Genomic DNA, 18,448 nt, shown 5'->3' with positions numbered 1-18,448 from the left:
ACATGGAGTGCCATTTGATATGGCTAGGTTGAACATAATACACAAGGATCTTAATCTAAAACTAGGGGGAAACTGAGGATGCAATCAAATCAAATGGTATGGACCTTGAAGGCCAATGGAAAACACGATCTAAATAGGCATGGCAAGGCATTATTCTAGGAAGCAAATTTTCCCTCATCACTTTGTCGTGACATTGGTTGCCACTGAGATGAGCAAATTGGAAAGCAAAAATGTATCTCAAATAGGTGTTGATTTTGCAAAAGACTTGTTTCATTTGTCAAAGCATGCTCAGTGTCAAGGAGACTGTGGAAATTTTTTATAATGTTGGCTTTCAATAATGTCTGACTTTTCATTGTTTAGATGGGTAAAAGCCTTACTAGAAGATATGTATGCTTTTTCATCTCCAAAGGCAACAGACACTTAGAGCCTCCATTCTATGGATATGTGGTTCCTCAAAAGCAACAGAGTGTTCAAAATCCTGAAGAATGTTCAATCTCTTTCACTAGCTTATATAGTCTGAATGACATGGATTACACTATGGCCAACTAAAGGGAAGGATGGAGATATCTCAAGCTAGCATCTTGATAAGCTTGGGAAGATTGGAGACACCTTTTTCATTCAATGACTACTGGAGAGTTGTAGTTTTGAATGGTTTTTTTGTGGCATGTAGCCTTTTGCCTTCTTGTATGATGGGAATATGTTTCCCCTAAGTGTGAATAGAAGTGGCCCCTTTTATTTATTTATTTATTTTATGAAAAAACAATCAAAAGATCATCATAATAGGTCACGCATCCACCACTATGATTTCTAAATCTTGTGTTTCTTAGATGGAGGGATATCTGAAAATGATTCATAATGGTGGAGGAAAGGTAGAGGGAGCCAATCTCTTACCATCGAATCTTTGAACTCAACTCACAATAGGGAAGTGGTACATTACCAATAGCATTTTAAAATTGACATTTGTAACTAGTAAGGAGAAAATTAATGTGGAAATCCTTCAACAAATTGTATTGAAATGTCATATGGAGACCTAAATAAAAGTTACAACGATAGAATAGCACTAACAAGTCTAAAGCTTGCTTAAGTTAATATAGGGGAGATTCCCAAAACATTTAAAACAATTTTTCAATCCATTAAAGAACCCCTCTTGTCTTTTGTGTGCGCCAAAGAGGGTAAAACACCACATTTGCCAAAAACTTGTAGCATTTAACATCAAATTATACAATAGATATTGAGTTCGATCTAAGCATCACCAAACAATTGAGTTGTGGGGCAAGAAGCCCCTAAACCCCAAACCATGAACTCCACTACACTTGCGAGGCCATTGTGAATCCTCAAGCCTTTTTCAACCCCACACCTCCTTTAAAATTTTATATATACAAGAGGATAAGGTGATAAGACTCCCATATGCACATTAGAAGTGCAATTTACATTCCTCATTCAGATGATGAGAGGCATGTCCTCCTTTTGCTTCACTCACAATGTTAGATCCTTAAACACAACCCCCTTCTAAAATCTAATACCTCCTAGAGTAGCCTCTAAGCCTCAACCCTTGGTCTCATTTCTAGCCCTATTCCCTTGTAACAACTCTACTTCTCTATAAGAAAGTAGGGATTAAGGCCATTGACATCCTCTTTTGCAATAAATCCACCCTTTTTTGTCTTACAAGATGGCTACATAGAAGTTCCCCAACCAACGATACTTACACCAAGGCACAAACCTTAACATGAGAAGGACCTAGCATGTAGAAATAGGAAAATTATTCTAGACGATACTTACACCAAGGCACAAACCTTAACATGAGAAGGACCTAACATATAGAAATAGGAAAATTAATCTAGACCATCCATCATACTATACTCTCTTAGCATCAACATTATGTCAGTTTTATCCCCTGACTAGTATGTTTACGATGTTTTGTTTTAATACTGTGGTGCCGCCAAGGCTTAACGAGGGGTCAAACTCACACGCGCTCTAACACACACCTGCCTCAACCACCAAGCTAGAACCCCATTGACAATGTTTAAGATGTTTTAAAGGAAAACTAATTTTCCCATCAACGGGTCAAACAAAACTTGATTGATTTTCTTTGCAGTTATACATACTCTTGCACTCTTTCCCTGTAGTGTAAAAAACATTTTAGAAGTTTTGTTGGAGCCCCTTCAAATTTGGAGGAGAACATATTTCAGACTGAAAATCTAGCTGGATTGAACACAATACGAATGAGAGAGCTAGTACTTATCAAAATTAGAGAACAATAGATTCTTTATGTTAACAATCTTATTTATTTTGCAAATGAAAATGTGTCTTTTAAATCTAGAACTTTCCTAGCTGGATCGAAGAGAATATGAATTAGAGAGCTAGTATTTGTCAATTTTAGAGAACAATATATTTTTATGTTTTGAACTTCAGCTTTGCTTATCCAAGTGTGTATGCACAAACTCATATTATCCAACATGCAAGTACTGAAGGACGTATGTTTAGGAGAGAAGACTTTCTTATCCCTCAAAAGTATCATACATGCTCTGTCATATGTACACAGTGCTGGCCTGCAAATATTTCGTGACCAAGATGCAAATGACTACATTTAAATTGAAGCGAGTCACATCCCCATATTGATACAAAGCCAAGAGAATGGTTTCAACTCTCAGAACTTGCAGCATTTTTAATAAATAACCTTTAAACATACCGAACAGTTTCTGAACTGACCTCGGCCATTATTACAAGAGCCCTGAAATACCTGCTCAATTGTGATTCACACAAGAAAGCTCAAGCTCGAAATCAAGTGGCATAGACTAAATCTTCAATCATAAAGGCCCTCCTGCTCCCAAACGCCAACGAGGAAGTTTATCATCTCCTGTGACATGATTCACCAGCTATCATGTGTTTAGGTTCAAGAAGGGGTATCTCTGCAGAATAACAACACAAAACAGATTGCCTTACCGGTAGTGGTATTCGCTGTGAGAACGGACGACTAGTACCAAGTAAATCTTCATATGTTGATGTCCAGCTGCAAATAACAATAAAAACAAACTTGAGTAGCAAAATAAACTGGCAACCACAGAAGCCGACCAAATTCTTCAAAATAGGTATTGTATCACATGACCACTTCCGAAGAATATGATGAGTCATTCGAAAAAACCTTGGCCAATAGCTTCCTCCAATGTCTGGGTTTTCCATGGGAATAAAAAAGTAGTGGAGTGAAAGTTGTAAGGCTATAAATAATTCACTGACCTGATGACAGGGTCACGAGGTTGGGGCGGCCGTGATCGAGGCCGATTTCCAGTCCACCCTCTCCTTTGCTCGTTCCACAGTATCACGGCTGCATACAGGCCCCATCAAGTGACTAAAATTACGTAGAACAACCTGGAGATATTGGAAATCTGAATTATGTTATAAGATAACCTGGATGAATTGTAGATACAAACCATGGTTCACAAAAGCAGCGTTGTTTGTATTAGTGTTGGACCCAGGGACTTCCAAACTCTGATTTGACGCGCTTACTGAAGAAATGCTTCTCTGTGATGATCTGGAATTCCTCGTAAAATTTTCCATATCATTCGAGCTTGAAGTCCAAAAATCCTTTTCAGTAAGACTACGCCCTCGTCGATGGTTTCTTTGCACTTTCTGCTTTCTCGGAGGTTGATCCACAGAAAGCACAGTTGTGGTCTTGGCACAGGTTCCAAAACAAGCACTGCTCTGTTGCAAATGAGGATCCATCAACACAACATTTAACAAGTTGAAAATCAAAATAGAATGTAAGGTTGGAGAAGTTAAAAGTCCATAAAGCTTCAGATTTCACCAGAAACCATGTCATATCACAAGATTTCCATCTGCTTAAGAGCACTCTACATACTTCGGAAGTCTTAGCTTGCAAAGAGGTGATGCAATGAAAATGTGAAGATGAAACTTCTGCTGTTACAAGCTATAATTTATCAAGGAAATTATCTATCCAAGCAGCTTCTTCAACCGATGCACAGGTTCCCAAATTTCGCAGCACATATGCCTGACAAAGATTTACCAAGCAGGATATCTCCCTTTACAACTGAATAGCGAGCTGCATTGCTTATCCCAAGTAGGGAACTGTTATATCAAAGAAATTCTCTAAATTAACTGTGCATGATGTCGTAACAAGCATACAAATCCGGGTCTACATTCCCTGTACATGCTCAAGTACTTCTGTTGGCTAGGGAAGACACTGCATGCATGCTAGTATAAACACAAAGGATCAAGATTTTGTTGCAACCACTCCCCCTCCTCCCCCCCCCCAATGAGTATGTTTGCTCTTTATCCTTGTAAATCCTGGATGGCTATTTGGGGATGAACCTGAGAAGTATGGCACGTCCTACTAGGGTGGTATCTATGATGATGTCCGGCTCTGCTGCACCAAAAGCCACCAGCTGCCACTCATAATCTGCTTGTTGCTGCTAATGCAAGAGTGTTGTATCTTGGATGAATAAACCTTGACCATTGGAATGACGTGAAATTTAGATATATAGCTTCTATTTAAAGCCTAACCCTTGCTTTTCTCTCTCTCTCTCTCTCTCTCTCTCTCTGTGCATTCCAAGACATTGCCTAGGTGTGCAAGGACAGATGGCAGCAAGGGCCTATTATGCTGAATATGTCAGCATTTGTGCAATACAGCAGCCATGAGGCATGTGTGGTGGATGCTAACAAGAAGGCGTCTGAAAAAGGACTAGTGCCAATCCAAGGAGGAAGACCTGTGGTTACTCAGGAGCTTTTCTCGATGGTTTCTTCCAACATCCTTAAGATTAGATATGTGGACCAAGGTGTGACACTGCCCAATTCCAATATTGAACAATGGTTCACAGATCCAGATTCCTTTGTGGAGATGGAGGATGGCATGGGTAGGTGAGATAGTAATGCTAAGGGCGAGGCAGTCTGCACACTAGGGATGAGGATGAAGTTGGCCACTCTAAGAGAAAGTGTGAGGTGATTAGCAAAACTGATTAAAGCATTAAACACGGGTGTTAATTTGGTGGGTACCAGCCTTGCTATAATGGCAAGCAACAGGAAGAACTACCAAGATATGTATTCTTCCTGTACATTGATGAATATTTATTTTAGTTGCATTCTTTGGGCATGTTTTCTGTTCAAGCGGAGGGTGAAGACTTCCAGAAAATAGAGGCGGACTTTTCATAACATAGGCATTCAAGGTGTCCTCTTGTTGGCTGCAAATTTTAGTGTCGTGACCTCTGAGGAGATGGCGATGATATCAACGGCAGACTTGGAGGACTTCCCACAAAGCTCCAGTTGCAAGATACGGTTGTTGGAGTTGTATGCATCTCATAGTGAGTGAGGGCTCTTTTGTGGGTGTGCCTGCCCTTATTCCGGGTGAGGATAGGCTATATTGGGAGGCCTTTTCAAGGCTGCTGGAGGGGCTGTTTGGCCCAGTTGGCCAGGCCTTTTAGGGCCCTGAACCTGGTGAGAGGTCGGGTCAACCGACCACCCTGGTCGGTTGACTGGCCCGGGGTCGGCCAGTTGGCTGCCGCTGGTCAGCCCAGTAGGCAGGATATATATAGCCATGCCCACTCCACTTCACTGGACATCTCGTCTAGAGCATTCTACTCCTTCTCTGCTGGTGTATTCCCCTGCTATATATACAGTTGTCATTGCCTTTATCTGTGCAGATTCTCTTTTCTCTGATGCATGCTTCCGCACTGCTCTCCACTGTCACATGGTATCAGATTTCTAGGTCGGCTAGGGACCAAGGGAGGGTGAGTTTCTGCGCACTTTCTGAGGGCTTGAGGCGCCATTTCTGAAGTCATTCCCACGCCTTGGAGGCTGCTCTGTTGCACTGCTGCTGTGTACCCCTACGCTGCCACCTACACCTGAACTGAGGCACTCCCAGGAGGCAGCTGATGTGTGCAGTCTGCCCCTCCAGTGCCCAGTCCATTAGGTTGGCCATCTTACAGCCTGTTTGTATCGCAGCTATTTGGGACAGCCTTCCTGGGTAGGAAGCAAGGTGACAACTTTTCTGGAAGGCGATTGGCCGGAGCAGTCCTAGGTGGTCGAGTCACTCTCATCAGGCTCTGCGCTCCTGTTGGATAGTTGGTGGTTCTGTCTACCTCCTTAGGGAACCCAATTCTGGCTCTGAGACCGCACCAATTTTCATGGTTGGATGTGGCCAATTCCTTTAACTTAGGAACTCTTCGTGCCTGGCCACATATCTGTGTCTTCTTTTCGAGCATGTATCAGATATTGGCTAAGTCTTGAAGTAGCCGATTGGCTGTCTGGATGCTTTCTGTAGTCCACACTCCAATCTTCAAGCACGTCACCATACTATGCCACTCATCTGTGGTCACTCGGAGGTATTTCTTGTAGTAGCCCAAAACACCAGCAACTGCTTCAATTCGTCTCGCTGGTCAGCATGAATCTCTCTCAATGACTGTGCACTTAATCCTAAGCTTGCTAAACTCACCTAGTGGAAGAGCATCACATGTAAACTATGCATTGATTCTCAGATCCTTTGGGACAAGGAGCCTACCTGAATACAAGAAGCTCTCTCACAGGACACTTGCAGGATAGCCATGCAAGTAGCCATTGAGAAAAATGGGACTTGGGAGTTGGTTTTGAGGTCATTGTCTAGGTCAATGATTGGTGTCAAGTGGGTTTCCAAGACCAAGTACACAACTTATGGGTCTGTTGACGAGCACAAGGCCAGACTTGTGGTTAAGGCCTATGCGCAACGGCTAGGTAGTAGGCATAGACTATGAAGACACTTTTGCACCAATTGCGAGAACGGCCACGATCCGGACAGTTCCTGCCCTTGCCTCTCATGAATCGTGGCCAGTGTACCAGATGGATGTCAAATCAGCATTCCTGAATGGTGACTTGCAGGAGGAGGTGTTCATGGAGCAGCCACCAGGCTTTGAGGTTCCAAAATCCAAAGGTATAGTTTACAAGTGGAAGAAGACCTTGTATGGTCTTAAGCAAGCACCCAGAGCTTGGAGTCAAAAGATCAAAGCATCATTTCTCTCTCTATGCGGCAGACCTCTTCACAAAGCCTCTTCCACAACAGATGCTCCGTCAACATTCCAGCTCACTAAGCTTGTTTCCGCATCCAGGAGCTGAGGCTGGGTGATAAAATTCTGGTCATCTCCTGTCTGAGCTATAAGGAGAGACGGCTGTTATGTGCGTGTACCCGCCCGAGACAGTAGTAGATTTCTCTTCTTCTCTCCATGGTTTTCTGCTGGTAGTTGGGGGGTTTTGCGAGGGTACATGGGCTGTGTATAAAGCCTCAAGTTAATGACTGGTTAGTGGCTGAATATGAGCAGGCTAGTGGCAGTGTGTGGCCAGCCTTTGGAGGACTGGCTGTGGCTAGTCAGGCCAGCCAACCACCCAACCAACTCGGTGGGGTCAGCTGACCAGACAACCAGGTCGGGTCAAGACAATCAGGTTGGGCCAAATCAGCCTGTCCAATCAGCCAACCAGCGCCCCCCACCCATAACTAGGGCCCATTTCGCCCTTTGTTGTGTGAGGAAAAGAGAGGGGGTGGAACAATGGAGACAGAGAGAGGGAGACACAAGAAGTGTGGGTGTGTAAAATGTGTTGAGCCACACCACAAACTCATAGGTTTTATTAGGATTAGGGATTCACCCTATGACTGTCTTAAGACAGTCATAGGGGTCATAACTTTTAAAGGGTGGCAATGTGCCTTTACCCCAACAACCTCCCACCTAAAGGCCAATGTGCCTAAAGGGGAGAAAAGAATAAAAAATACAGCAATATACAGTTACTGTATACAAGACCATAAAATAAGAATGGTCTCATCCTAATCCCATGATGTGGCGACAATGTGCAAACCGCTCTGTAGGCAAGCTCTTAGTGAGCAAATCTGCAGGATTATCATCAGTATGCACCTTCACAAGCTCAAGCCGCTTGTCTTCCAATACCTCCCTGATGAAATGGTATTTCACATCTATGTGCTTGGTCTTCTGATGAAAGACCGGATTCTTTGCCAACATGGTAGCACTCTGACTATCACAATGCAAAACTGGCATATCTCCTGTAATGCCCAAATCTCCCACTAGCCGAGTAAGCCATATTGCTTCCTTGCAAGCCTCAGTGGCTGCAACATATTCAGCTTCAGTGGTTGACAGTGCAATGCATTTCTGCAACCGAGACACCCATGAAATAGCACCTCCTGCAAATGTGAAAATATAACCGGTAGTAGACTTCCGGTTATCTGCATTTCCTGCATAGTCTGAATCTGTAAAACCATGCACCAATGCATCCTGCCTACCATAGCCTATGCACAAGTCTTTGGTACCCTTGAGATACCTCAAGACGCCTTTCACTGCTTCCCAGTGCCGCTTGCCTGGGTTTGCCATATACCTGCTGATGACTCCCACCGCAAAAGCAATATCCGGACGAGTGGCAACCATGGCATACATCAAAGAACCAACTGCAGATGCATACGGAACCTTGGCCATCTCAGCCTTATCATCATCTGATCTGGGGCTGTCCTTACTGCTGAGTTTTAAATGTGGAGGCAACGGGGTACTAATAGACTTCCCCCCCTCCTTTTTAAACCTCTGCAGTACTTTGTCAATGTACTCCTTCTGTGACAGAAACAAAAGTCCCTTGGACCTGTCACGAATAATCCGCATACCAAGAATATGGTTTGCATCGCCCAAGTCTTTCATGTCAAAAGACTTATGCAGTTGCTTCTTCAAAGCACTAATCTCCTGCTGAGATTTGCTGGCAATTAGCATGTCATCTACATATAGAATGAGTAGCATCAAACTGCCATCCTTTGCCCGTTTGGTGTACAAGCAGTGATCGGTCTCACACCTATGATACCCTTGGGACTGCATGAAGGCATCAAACTTCTTGTACCATTCCCTTGGCGCCTGCTTGAGTCCATACAAGCTCCTCTTGAGCTTACACACAAGCTGCTCTTTCCCTTTAACAACATATCCCTCTGGCTGACTCATGTAGATCTCATCATGGAGATCTCCATGAAGAAAAGCAGTCTTCACATCCATCTGACATAAATCCATGTCCTCATGAGCAACAAGAGCTAACACTGCTCTCAAAGTAGTCATCTTGACTACAGGGGAAAAGATCTAATCAAAGTCAATGCCCTTCTCCTGCTTAAATCCTTTGGCAACCAATCTGGCCTTGTACCTCGGTAAAGCATTTGAATCCACTTTGACTTTGTAAACCCACTTGCATGGCAAAACCTTCCTGCCTGCAGGTAGCTGCACCAAGTCCCATGTATCATTTTGAAGTAGGGAGTCCATTTCTGACTGCATGGCTTTCTCCCACTTCCTTTTCTCTGTTCTTCCCATAGCTTCCTTGAAGCTGGAAGGCTCACCACAATCTGTCAGCATGATAAAATCAGCCACATTATTGGCTCCTGGAACAAACCTGTCAGGAGGCCGTTGTACACGGGTGCTCCTCCTAACAAAATGTTCCGTAATAGGCTGCTGTCTAGCCTGTTCATCATGCATGACGGGTGGCTGTACCACCATATTTGGCTGTTCTACAACGCCATTTGCTGGCATATCCAGTGGTGCATCATTGGCAAAATTGTCTGGCTGATTTTCAGCCTGTATACCCTCTTGAACAGGGTTATTTACAGCAGCCTGCTGCTGCATATTATTGGGCATTCTTTGCTATCCGACATCATCATAAACAACCCTTCTGTATTCCACAGGTTGCACGGGTTCTTTGTGTACACTATCCTCTTTAAAGATGACGTCATTGCTGCGAATAATCTTCCGTTTGACAGGATCCCATAACCTGTACCCCATTTCACCTTCGTCACCGTAACCCATGAAGATGCATCTGAAACATTTTGGCTCCAGTTTGGTGCGCAGTTCTTTGCGTACATGAGCAAAGCACTCGCAGCCAAACACACGTAAGTGCTTGTATGAAGGTGGCTTGCCAGACCACACCTCCTCTAGCACTTTCAGCTCCAAAGCCTTGTTCGACGACCTGTTAATTAGGTGAACTGCTGTTTGCACGGCTTCTGCCCAAAAGCCATGGGGCAATGCAGCATAAGACAACATACATCGAACTTTCTTCTGAATAGTTCGATTCATCCGCTCACTCACACCATTTTGAGATGCATTATGAGGGGCTGTGAGTTCCTGTTTAATGCCCTTAGCTTCGCATAACTGTACAAAAGCATGTGACACATACTCACCCCCATTATCGGATCTGAGGCATTTCAGCCTGCGTCCTGTCCGATTCTCAACCTGAGCGACAAACTTCTTGAAAGCATCTAAGGCATCGCTCTTATGCTTCAAGAAATAGACCCACACTTTGCGTGTGGCATCATCAATAAAAGTAATGAAATACTTTGCACCCCCTAGTGATAGCTGTGGCATCTCACACAAATCAGTGTGCACTAGATCAAGCGGTGCTCTATTCTGGGGAGTTCTCCTCTTATGAGGAGTCATAGAATGCTTTCCAAAAATGCAATGATCACAAGTAGGCAAATCTGAAAATGAAAGAGACGGCAGATAACCCAAACGTGACAGTTCTTGCATTCCTTTAACGGACATGTGTCCCAACCGGCTATGTCACAATGAAACCTTCGGCAGCTCGGTTATGGCAACAACATGATTACCTACACTGGAAGCATAAAGAGGGTACAAGGTATCACTCTTATAACCCTCAGCCACTACAACCTGGCCATCAGTAATCACCCATTTGGAATCCCCAAATGTGGTGTGGTAACCATTGTCATCCAACAAGCCAGTGCTAATCAAATTTTTCTTGATTTGCGGCACATGGCGAACACCATCAAGCATAAATATGCGTCCGTCAGGGAATACTGTCTGTATACTACCAATCCCTGCAATCTGACATGCATAGTTGTTCCCAAGGTGAACAACTCCATGAGTACTTGTGGAGGAAGTAAACCACTCCCTATGAGGAGTAACATGAAAAGAAGCACCTGAATCCAAGAGCCAGGTGTGCATGTCATGGCCATCAACAACCAATGTATGTGCAATTACAACAGAAGAACATAATACATCATGTCTGTCACTGTCACTGTCCTCTGCTGCAACATTCACTGCATCCAAGTCATCTGCCTTGGCCTTGCCTTTGCCTTTGCTTCCACTGCCTGCATCCTTTGTCTCAGCCTTCTTGGCTTTCTGATCCCGTATAAACTTGAAGCACTTAGACTTCACATGTCCCTTCTTGCCACAGTAAAAGCATTCAATATCCTTTTTGCCACGGGACTGACTGCGGGATTTGGACTTGCCAGCAGATCTCCCCTTCTGCTGAGTCCTACCTCTTTCCTGTACTTGCAAAGCATTGGAAGACTTGCTGCCCGCATTATTCTTCCTGCTCATCTCCTCCATGAGAAGAGAGCTCTCCACATCAGCATACATAAGAGTGACATTTGAATTAGATAGGGTGGTCTTGAAAGTGTCCCAACTCTCAGGGAGGGTACACAACAAGAAAGTAGCCTTGAACTCCTCATCAAGGTTCAATCCCTGTGCGATAAGCTGTGTAAAGATGGCATTGAACTCACTCAAGTGTGAGGTCATAGCTGTACCTTCCTTCATGCGAAGGTCGACAAGCTTCTTCAACCAATAAACCTTACTGGCTGAACTCTTTTGGGCATACAACTCTTCTAGCCTCTGCCATAGGCCATAAGAGGTCTTTTCTGCCTGAACATTGAACACAAGAGAATCAGTGAGAGTAAGCATGATAGCAGCCCTTGCGGACAAATCAAGCTCCTCCCACTCATCATCTGCCATCCCAGATGGCTTGACACCCTTCACCCTTATGGGCTTAGAAATCTTCTTTAGCAGAAGTACATTCAAACACTGTTCTGCCCATAATACATAATTGTGTGCCCCTTCCAATTTCTTTATGTTCAGTATTGAAGATTCACTTCCCCCTGATGCCATATCAGATAAGGAAAGTGCCTGACTCCCTGTAAGTCAAAAATGACTCAATAAAATTCTGATTTCTCAGAAAACCTGCTCTATCAAGAGCCAGGAGCACTCACATTAGTGCTGTTTTTTACTGTCAAAAAATCTGCAGCAAAACAGAAAATTTTCCCTCCAGTCACTGTACCTTCTGACACACTGTACCGTGCTCAAATAGGCATAAAACAGTAACTTCAGAATGCTGCAGCTGTTCCACAAGTGCTTTATCAGTGCATCATCATCTGACTAAGCACAAAACACTGCTGTCCTGGACACTTCTCCCACCTCAGATAAGGTATTGCACTGATTTTATATGCATAAACCACTTGTCATACACTGTTTTGTCCACTGAAAAAGGCTCCAAACACCTCAGCCTGTCACAAAACCTGCAACAAAGTATGGGACAAATCCCAAACAATCACCCTTCTACCAAGGGGATAAAAGGCATCTGAAGGTCTCAAACAGTAACTCAAGTGCTCACAAGCAAAATCTGGGCAAAAGCCCCTTGATTTGACACCTGTACCAAGTGAAAAACACCTCAACACTGAGGTAGCATACAAAAAAAAACAGCGCTCTCCTGGCACTTTCACCTGACAAAGTAATGCATAAACTGCCTGTGTGCACAGTGGCAACACAGATCCCAACGTACAAACACCGAAAAGAAAATCTTTTGAGCACTGTCAACGATGGACAGTTAGGGACCGAGTAAACTCGATGCACCCTGGCCAAGCATGGCTCAACTGAGATTTTCAAAGTGTCGTACACAGAATGTGACCTGCAAGAAATGTCACTGAGTACACTGTGGAAACAAGACCAATGTGGGCACCCTGGCTCCACACTGCCTCAAGGCATACACTGCATACACTTCCAGGCAAAAGCCCTTTGAAATTGTCACCCGAAAACTGAGATTTGCACTCAGCAAAAGCATAAAAGCCCTCTGCAAATTAAGGCTTCTGACCTTCCCGAAACAAAATAACTGTGCAACCACCACACACTGTGGCACTAGTCACCTCAAGCACGAGGGACACGAGTGTACTTGCTGTACCTCAAAAACACAGTTTTAGAACTGAAAAATTCCGGGAATGCAGAGCAGAGTGCTCTCTCTTTTCCTTCTTCCCCCAAAAGAAAATCTGTGCCTGCTGTACCTTCTGTACCTGCGCAGGGTACCTGCTGTACTCTGTACCTGCGAGGGCACGGATCCCCAAAAAAAATTTCAAAATTTCTGTACCTGCCTGTACCGGCGTCCGTACAGCTGGTACAGTACGGCTGCCTGTACGGCTTCCATACAGCCCGTACGGCTGGCCGTACCTGTCGCGGCTGCTGCCTTGCAGCCGGTCGACTGGCTGCACGCGGCCGGTGGTGCACGCTGCGCGCGCTGGCTGCGGCCGCCGGGTAGCGGGTAGCAGCTAGCTGCTGCTGCAGCTATGGCTGCCCGCGCAAATGCTGCGCGCTGCTGCCCTGCTGCGCGCTGCTCGCGCGCTGCTGCCCTGCTGCGCGCTGCGCGCACGCTACTGCCCTGCTCGCTGCTGAGGGCACGAGGCCCGAGGGGAGAGGAAGGGGTAGAGGGAGGGGTAGACCGGAATGAGAGGGAGAGAGTGGCTCTGATACCACTTGTGAGGAAAAGAGAGGGGGTGGAACAATGGAGACAGAGAGAGGGAGACACAAGAAGTGTGGGTGTGTAAAATGTGTTGAGCCACACCACAAACTCATAGGTTTTATTAGGATTAGGGATTCACCCTATGACTGTCTTAAGACAGTCATAGGGGTCATAACTTTTAAAGGGTGGCAATGTGCCTTTACCCCAACATGTTGTACTCAATATTCACACACATTTTCGCCTGCGTAACTTCTAATGGGCACCGTAATCATCCAAATGGCAGATGATTTACCAAGTGGGTTATAACACCTTAGCCACTTGCTATAGTCATAGCCACAAAAGGCAGAAAGACCACCACCTCAAACATTTGCAACACATGCTGCCAATGGGAATTGCAAATGGGCATGAAGGCTGCTGTAATGTTAACAGCTTGGCTGCTTGGTTTCCCAAGAAATCCGCTTCTAGCCACTATTAATGGAGGGTGTCGCTTCTAGCTGCTATTAATGGAGGGTGTCACACATCATCAAAAGTTTATCCAAGGGAAGGGGTACCATTTGAAGTTGCCACTTGGAGAAGTCACAAAGAGAAAGGGTGCCACTTTCAGTGGCAACAAGGAGGGATCACCAGGGGGAAATGTTTCAATTGTTGTCACTGTTGCAAGCATTGATTGAAAGGGGAAAGTACTATTCATGAAGAAAATAACATTATATTTTACTCTATCAGAATTATTCTGCGGCAACAGGCTTAGAAACGTGACTACAAGTGCTATAGATATCAAGGGATGATAAGTTATTCAACCCCATATATACTGACCCTTGGTTCCATGACTAGGCGCAAGGCTTCAGTGTTAGTTATGATACCCTTGTACAAAGGGTTAGAGATGTGGATCTTAGTTAGGCCTGTAGTTATAACATATGAGACAACTAAGGGGTATGACCATGATCTTGATCTATTACGAGTCAAAGGTAGCATTTCTTGGGTTGTTTCTGTGATCTGGAGTAGTTTCGCAAAGGGTTTTCCATCTTGTGTTTCATTGTCTTAAATCCAGAAATCTTAACTGACTTTTCACACACAAAAGGCTTTGTGATAACACCACCAATCAGAGTTTGCAACGTCAGCCATGGCTCCTCAGCTTGCAGCAAGCATCTACAGCAAAAACTACCATTTGATGTTACCAGCTAATCCCTGTTGCAACCTCACGTTATCAAGCCAAATAGCAATTGGTGATTCAGTATGACAAGTTCCACCGTCAATCAATCATGTCTAGGAAAGTAATCTACAAGCAGGTTTCCTTCCAAAAACAGCAAATGCCTTAGCAAACAAGAACCTATAGACTGAGCAAATCATGTTCCCCCCGTCGCTCCATTTAAATTGACGCATATCTAGAATAATAAAGTACAACCATGCTGATACAAGAAGGCTTCAAATTTCAAATCATGGCTTTGAAAGAAACAAATGAGGAAAATTAACAAAGGAGGTTAATATCACTCCCACTTTGAGAAGTCTCTTTTATAAGAAAAAATGCATAGCAATGAGGAGAACAAGATACAGAAAGCACACCAACAAATATCTGCACAACTCAGGCCGATCCAACACAAGAATTGCAATCGACAATTCACGACAGAGCAACATCAGGCCAAGGCACAGATAGACTCCTAATTAACAATACAAGAGTTGGCCAAACATAGAATCTCTCTCCCGCTTCAAGTAGTTAGACACCCACCCCATGCATGCAAGATGCTCGCAAACTGCAGATGCCAGGATCTTTAAAGCAAGCATGTGCCTTTCCAGGAAAGATTGGTGTTACAATTGTCAAGGTGCACAAGAGCTTTGCAAAGTCTGTCTGTCCAGCACATTATTCATGCTTCATTTTCTTGAGCATTCAGACCTCACAATGAGAGGCCTTCATGCTTGAAGACACTTGATCCAGAGATGATTTAGCCTGCAATATTGCACAGATTGAAATCAACATTTTTGTGGTAGTTTATCCTATGTATACCAATGAAATAGATCTAAAAATTCATGCATTCTGAAATATGCCTGCATTGTATAATCCTTTCAGTACTCTTATGAACTGCAGATGATCCAATGGCTGTGGCAGCAGAATACCAAAATGGTGACAACAGGGGTATTGTAATACTGGGAGTCTCAACACTGCAAAATGCATTGTTGTTACGACAGATCAAAATGGGTTCCTATATCAGACTTCACCCTAATCAGAAACTGCAAATAAACTCCCATATACAGAATGGAAATATGTGAATACAATACAATGCAAATGTGATTATCAATATAGTTTTGATCCATGCCCAGTGACATTCAAGAAATTACTCCGGGTTTAGATCTTTTTGAAGAGCTTCATGCATTTCAACAACTTCAGCACTACCTCTTTCTAAATGAATATTGAAATTTTGCAGAGATATACTGCATTAAGTTAAATTTCTGGCATTTGTATTCCTAAACTCCACAAGCAAACAACAAGACTGCATTGAATTCCAATCAAAGGGCATGTTGACGCATAGCATACCTCCTGCATCTCATATAATTCAAGGCAAGGATAATGCCTTATGGACACCCAGCAGGGGTAAAGAGATTCAGTCTAATGAGGCAGAGGTAAGACGAAACAATCTTATGAGAAGTAGGATATTCGTACAATGTCAATACCATATGCAGCATCTCAGTCTCCAAATCAATCTCATAAAGTAGCGCCGGGAAGGCACTCTGTCATCTTTAGTGTTATATAGGAAATCTGCATGACAGCCAAGGGCATGGACCGATGTGAATTTTTGGGTATGATGGATGGACAGTGCTTTCAACTACCTTCATCTGAACGCCAGCTCTTGGGAAGAACTCTTGGCATTGGTGGAGAGCCTCCATATACCCATGTTCTCCAGAATCATGCAAGCACACAAGCCAAACTAGGTTATTCTAGCACCATGTACACCATTGTTAGATTCATTGTCTTGTGTACAGGAACCACCAAATATGAAGATCTCTATAGAAAGTGAAACACAGTGAATCTTTGTTTGTGCATATCCCACATGGCTTGTGGAATTGCAGTTCTCAATGGACAAAATCCGCCTTTCCACCTCTAGAGCTCTCTAGTAAAGACATTCAGCAGATCATCTGCAGGATCTTTTCTCAGTCCTTTTCTTAAAATTTTCAATCCATCCCAATTTTTGCATCACATTAAAATCTTTAGAGATCAGCTCAATGTAACAGCGCCTTGTCAAGGAATCATGCCCTATTCTCCACATTTGCAATAAAAAGCTTCCCATTCTTTTCACCAAATTAAAGCCCATAGAGATCAATCTATGGGACAGTGAAAAGCTTGCATGTCGATAGCAATAGAAGAAGAGGTTTCATAAGAAGCTTGGATTCTCTAAGTCCACCGAATTAAACAGCCCAGAATCTCAGTCAGATCTTCAACCAGAACTGCAAAATGTGAGTCCAGAATAAAAGAAGATAGGTCGCACCTCTTACAGCACTAATTCAGCAGCAATTAAGATCACAGGTGGTCCTACAAATTGAGCCCTAGTTGTACCAGCACGCCAAACACAAACTCTGTCCAAAGTGGCTCGAAACGATGCCCTGCCAGTTGCAGTTGACAGATCATGAAACAATTTGTGCTATAGATCTTTGATCTTTTGCCCAGGTGCCGCTCTAGGAATGGTGGTTCATCTGCCCGAGTGACGTTGGCAAGAATTTAAAATTGCCCGTTTGTAAGGTTGGTCCTTTGTATGGTTCCTATGATAGTATATGATTTGGCTTCACAAGGAAAGCTTGATTGGAGAAAGTTCATGAATCATACAATATTTTCTGATAACAGGCATAATGCAAGACCTGGTACAGACCTAGCCATTATTTGCCTGGCCTACTAACATCATTGCATCAATCCTGCAGGCTTAGTCTCATAATGCATTAAAAGTGCACGTTGAAGCCTCTCGAATCTCAGGCCTACAGGGCTAAGGAAACACGGCTTCAAATTATACATGTATGTGCATAGGTACGTAGATGGACGTACGTATGTACATATGTAGATGAATCCAGGAACATGGCCATATTCATCCTCCGAAACAAAGCATACAATGCAGTCTTAACCTGATGACTGTTCCCCATTATGATAAAACCCAGCAGCAAGCTCTATCAGAAATTGAAAAGCACCAGTACTTGGATTTGCTAGATGATTTTGCCTCTCTCTTTCCAAGTAGCTATTCTCGGAGTTTTTTAAAGGCATACTCTCTCTCTCTCTCTCTCTCTCTCTCTCTCTCTCTCTCTCACACACACACACACACACGTACACAGGGCGTTGTAATCCCAGAAGAGCTTCGTAGAACGTCAACAAGTCGGATCACAAGGCAACGTTCTCATAAGGATCACCTTGAGGTTACCTTACAGAGATATTAACATTTATGTTAATATCAGTAACGGAAAATGGGAGCCCTGCAGGGCACTATTACATCTGTATACTTTGGAATTGTCCTACAGTTCCCGCCTATCGAACGTGAGCATCAACTGTTGTAGCGTTTCACAGGCGTCAAAAGACTTCCTAGATTCCTAGACACTTCCTGAAGCTCCAATCAGGGCTTCTTACTCGGACACCCTACGTCAGCGTAGCACGTTCCAAAGCCCCAGACGATCGCAGATGAAAAGCAAGGGGGACACCGCAAAGAAGCTCTAAGTGAAAATCTGCGGAGAGACGAGCCAAGAGAGAAAGGGCGGAGCAATGTGAGGCACCTGGATTTGATGCAATGCAAGAGCCGAAAGCTGAAAGTTTGAAGAAGGGGATCTGATAAGCAAAATGGGAGACGGAAGCTGCAAAGCTTTGAAGAAGAAGTGGCAATGGCGAAAGGAACGCTTGAATGAGACGATGTGATATGCAAAATCCGACAGTGGAGATGACAACCGGCTGTAGCCGGTCGCATACCGG

At 43.9% G+C, this 18,448-nt stretch overlaps 1 protein-coding gene across 5 annotated transcripts; it reads right to left on the bottom strand.

The window, feature by feature from the left end:
* Positions 1 to 2,480: 2,480 nt before the first annotated feature.
* LOC147906125 (uncharacterized) lies at positions 2,481 to 18,362 on the bottom strand. Of its 5 annotated transcripts, none has more exons than XM_087383296.1 (7): positions 18,256 to 18,362; positions 15,628 to 15,672; positions 15,242 to 15,460; positions 3,429 to 3,694; positions 3,235 to 3,322; positions 2,944 to 3,010; positions 2,481 to 2,857 (listed from the first exon to the last, which is right to left on the bottom strand). In XM_087383296.1, exons 3-7 carry the CDS (start codon positions 15,295 to 15,297, stop codon positions 2,804 to 2,806), a joined length of 531 nt encoding a protein of 176 aa, XP_087239422.1. In that variant the 5' UTR covers positions 15,298 to 15,460; positions 15,628 to 15,672; positions 18,256 to 18,362; the 3' UTR covers positions 2,481 to 2,803. The 5 variants fall into 5 exon arrangements, with proteins under 5 accessions (XP_087239422.1, XP_087239437.1, XP_087239429.1 ...); XM_087383311.1 differs by having other exon boundaries at positions 2,982 to 3,010; XM_087383303.1 differs by having other exon boundaries at positions 2,481 to 3,010; positions 3,429 to 3,699.
* Between the last annotated feature and the right edge of the window lie 86 nt (positions 18,363 to 18,448).

Source organism: Dipteris shenzhenensis, chromosome 1 (assembly GCF_047967505.1).
Source record: "Dipteris shenzhenensis isolate YYH24624 ecotype China chromosome 1, Dip_SZ_1.0, whole genome shotgun sequence".
In the NCBI taxonomy this organism is placed as follows: domain Eukaryota; kingdom Viridiplantae; phylum Streptophyta; class Polypodiopsida; order Gleicheniales; family Dipteridaceae; genus Dipteris; species Dipteris shenzhenensis.
The sequence above is the reverse complement of the archived record's forward strand: the minus strand, read 5'-3'. Positions and strand labels throughout refer to the sequence as shown.

Excerpts from the sequence above, each read along its gene's own strand:
- LOC147906125 (XM_087383282.1), bottom strand. The coding sequence starts at position 15,297 with ATGCTTGCTTTAAAGATCCTGGCATCTGCAGTTTGCGAGCATCTTGCA. Across the intron at positions 3,323-3,428 it reads CGCTGCTTTTGTGAACCATG|CCGTGATACTGTGGAACGAG; the intron begins GTTTGTATCTAC and ends GCCTGTATGCAG. Across the intron at positions 3,011-3,234 it reads CCTCGTGACCCTGTCATCAG|CTGGACATCAACATATGAAG; the intron begins GTCAGTGAATTA and ends TGTTATTTGCAG.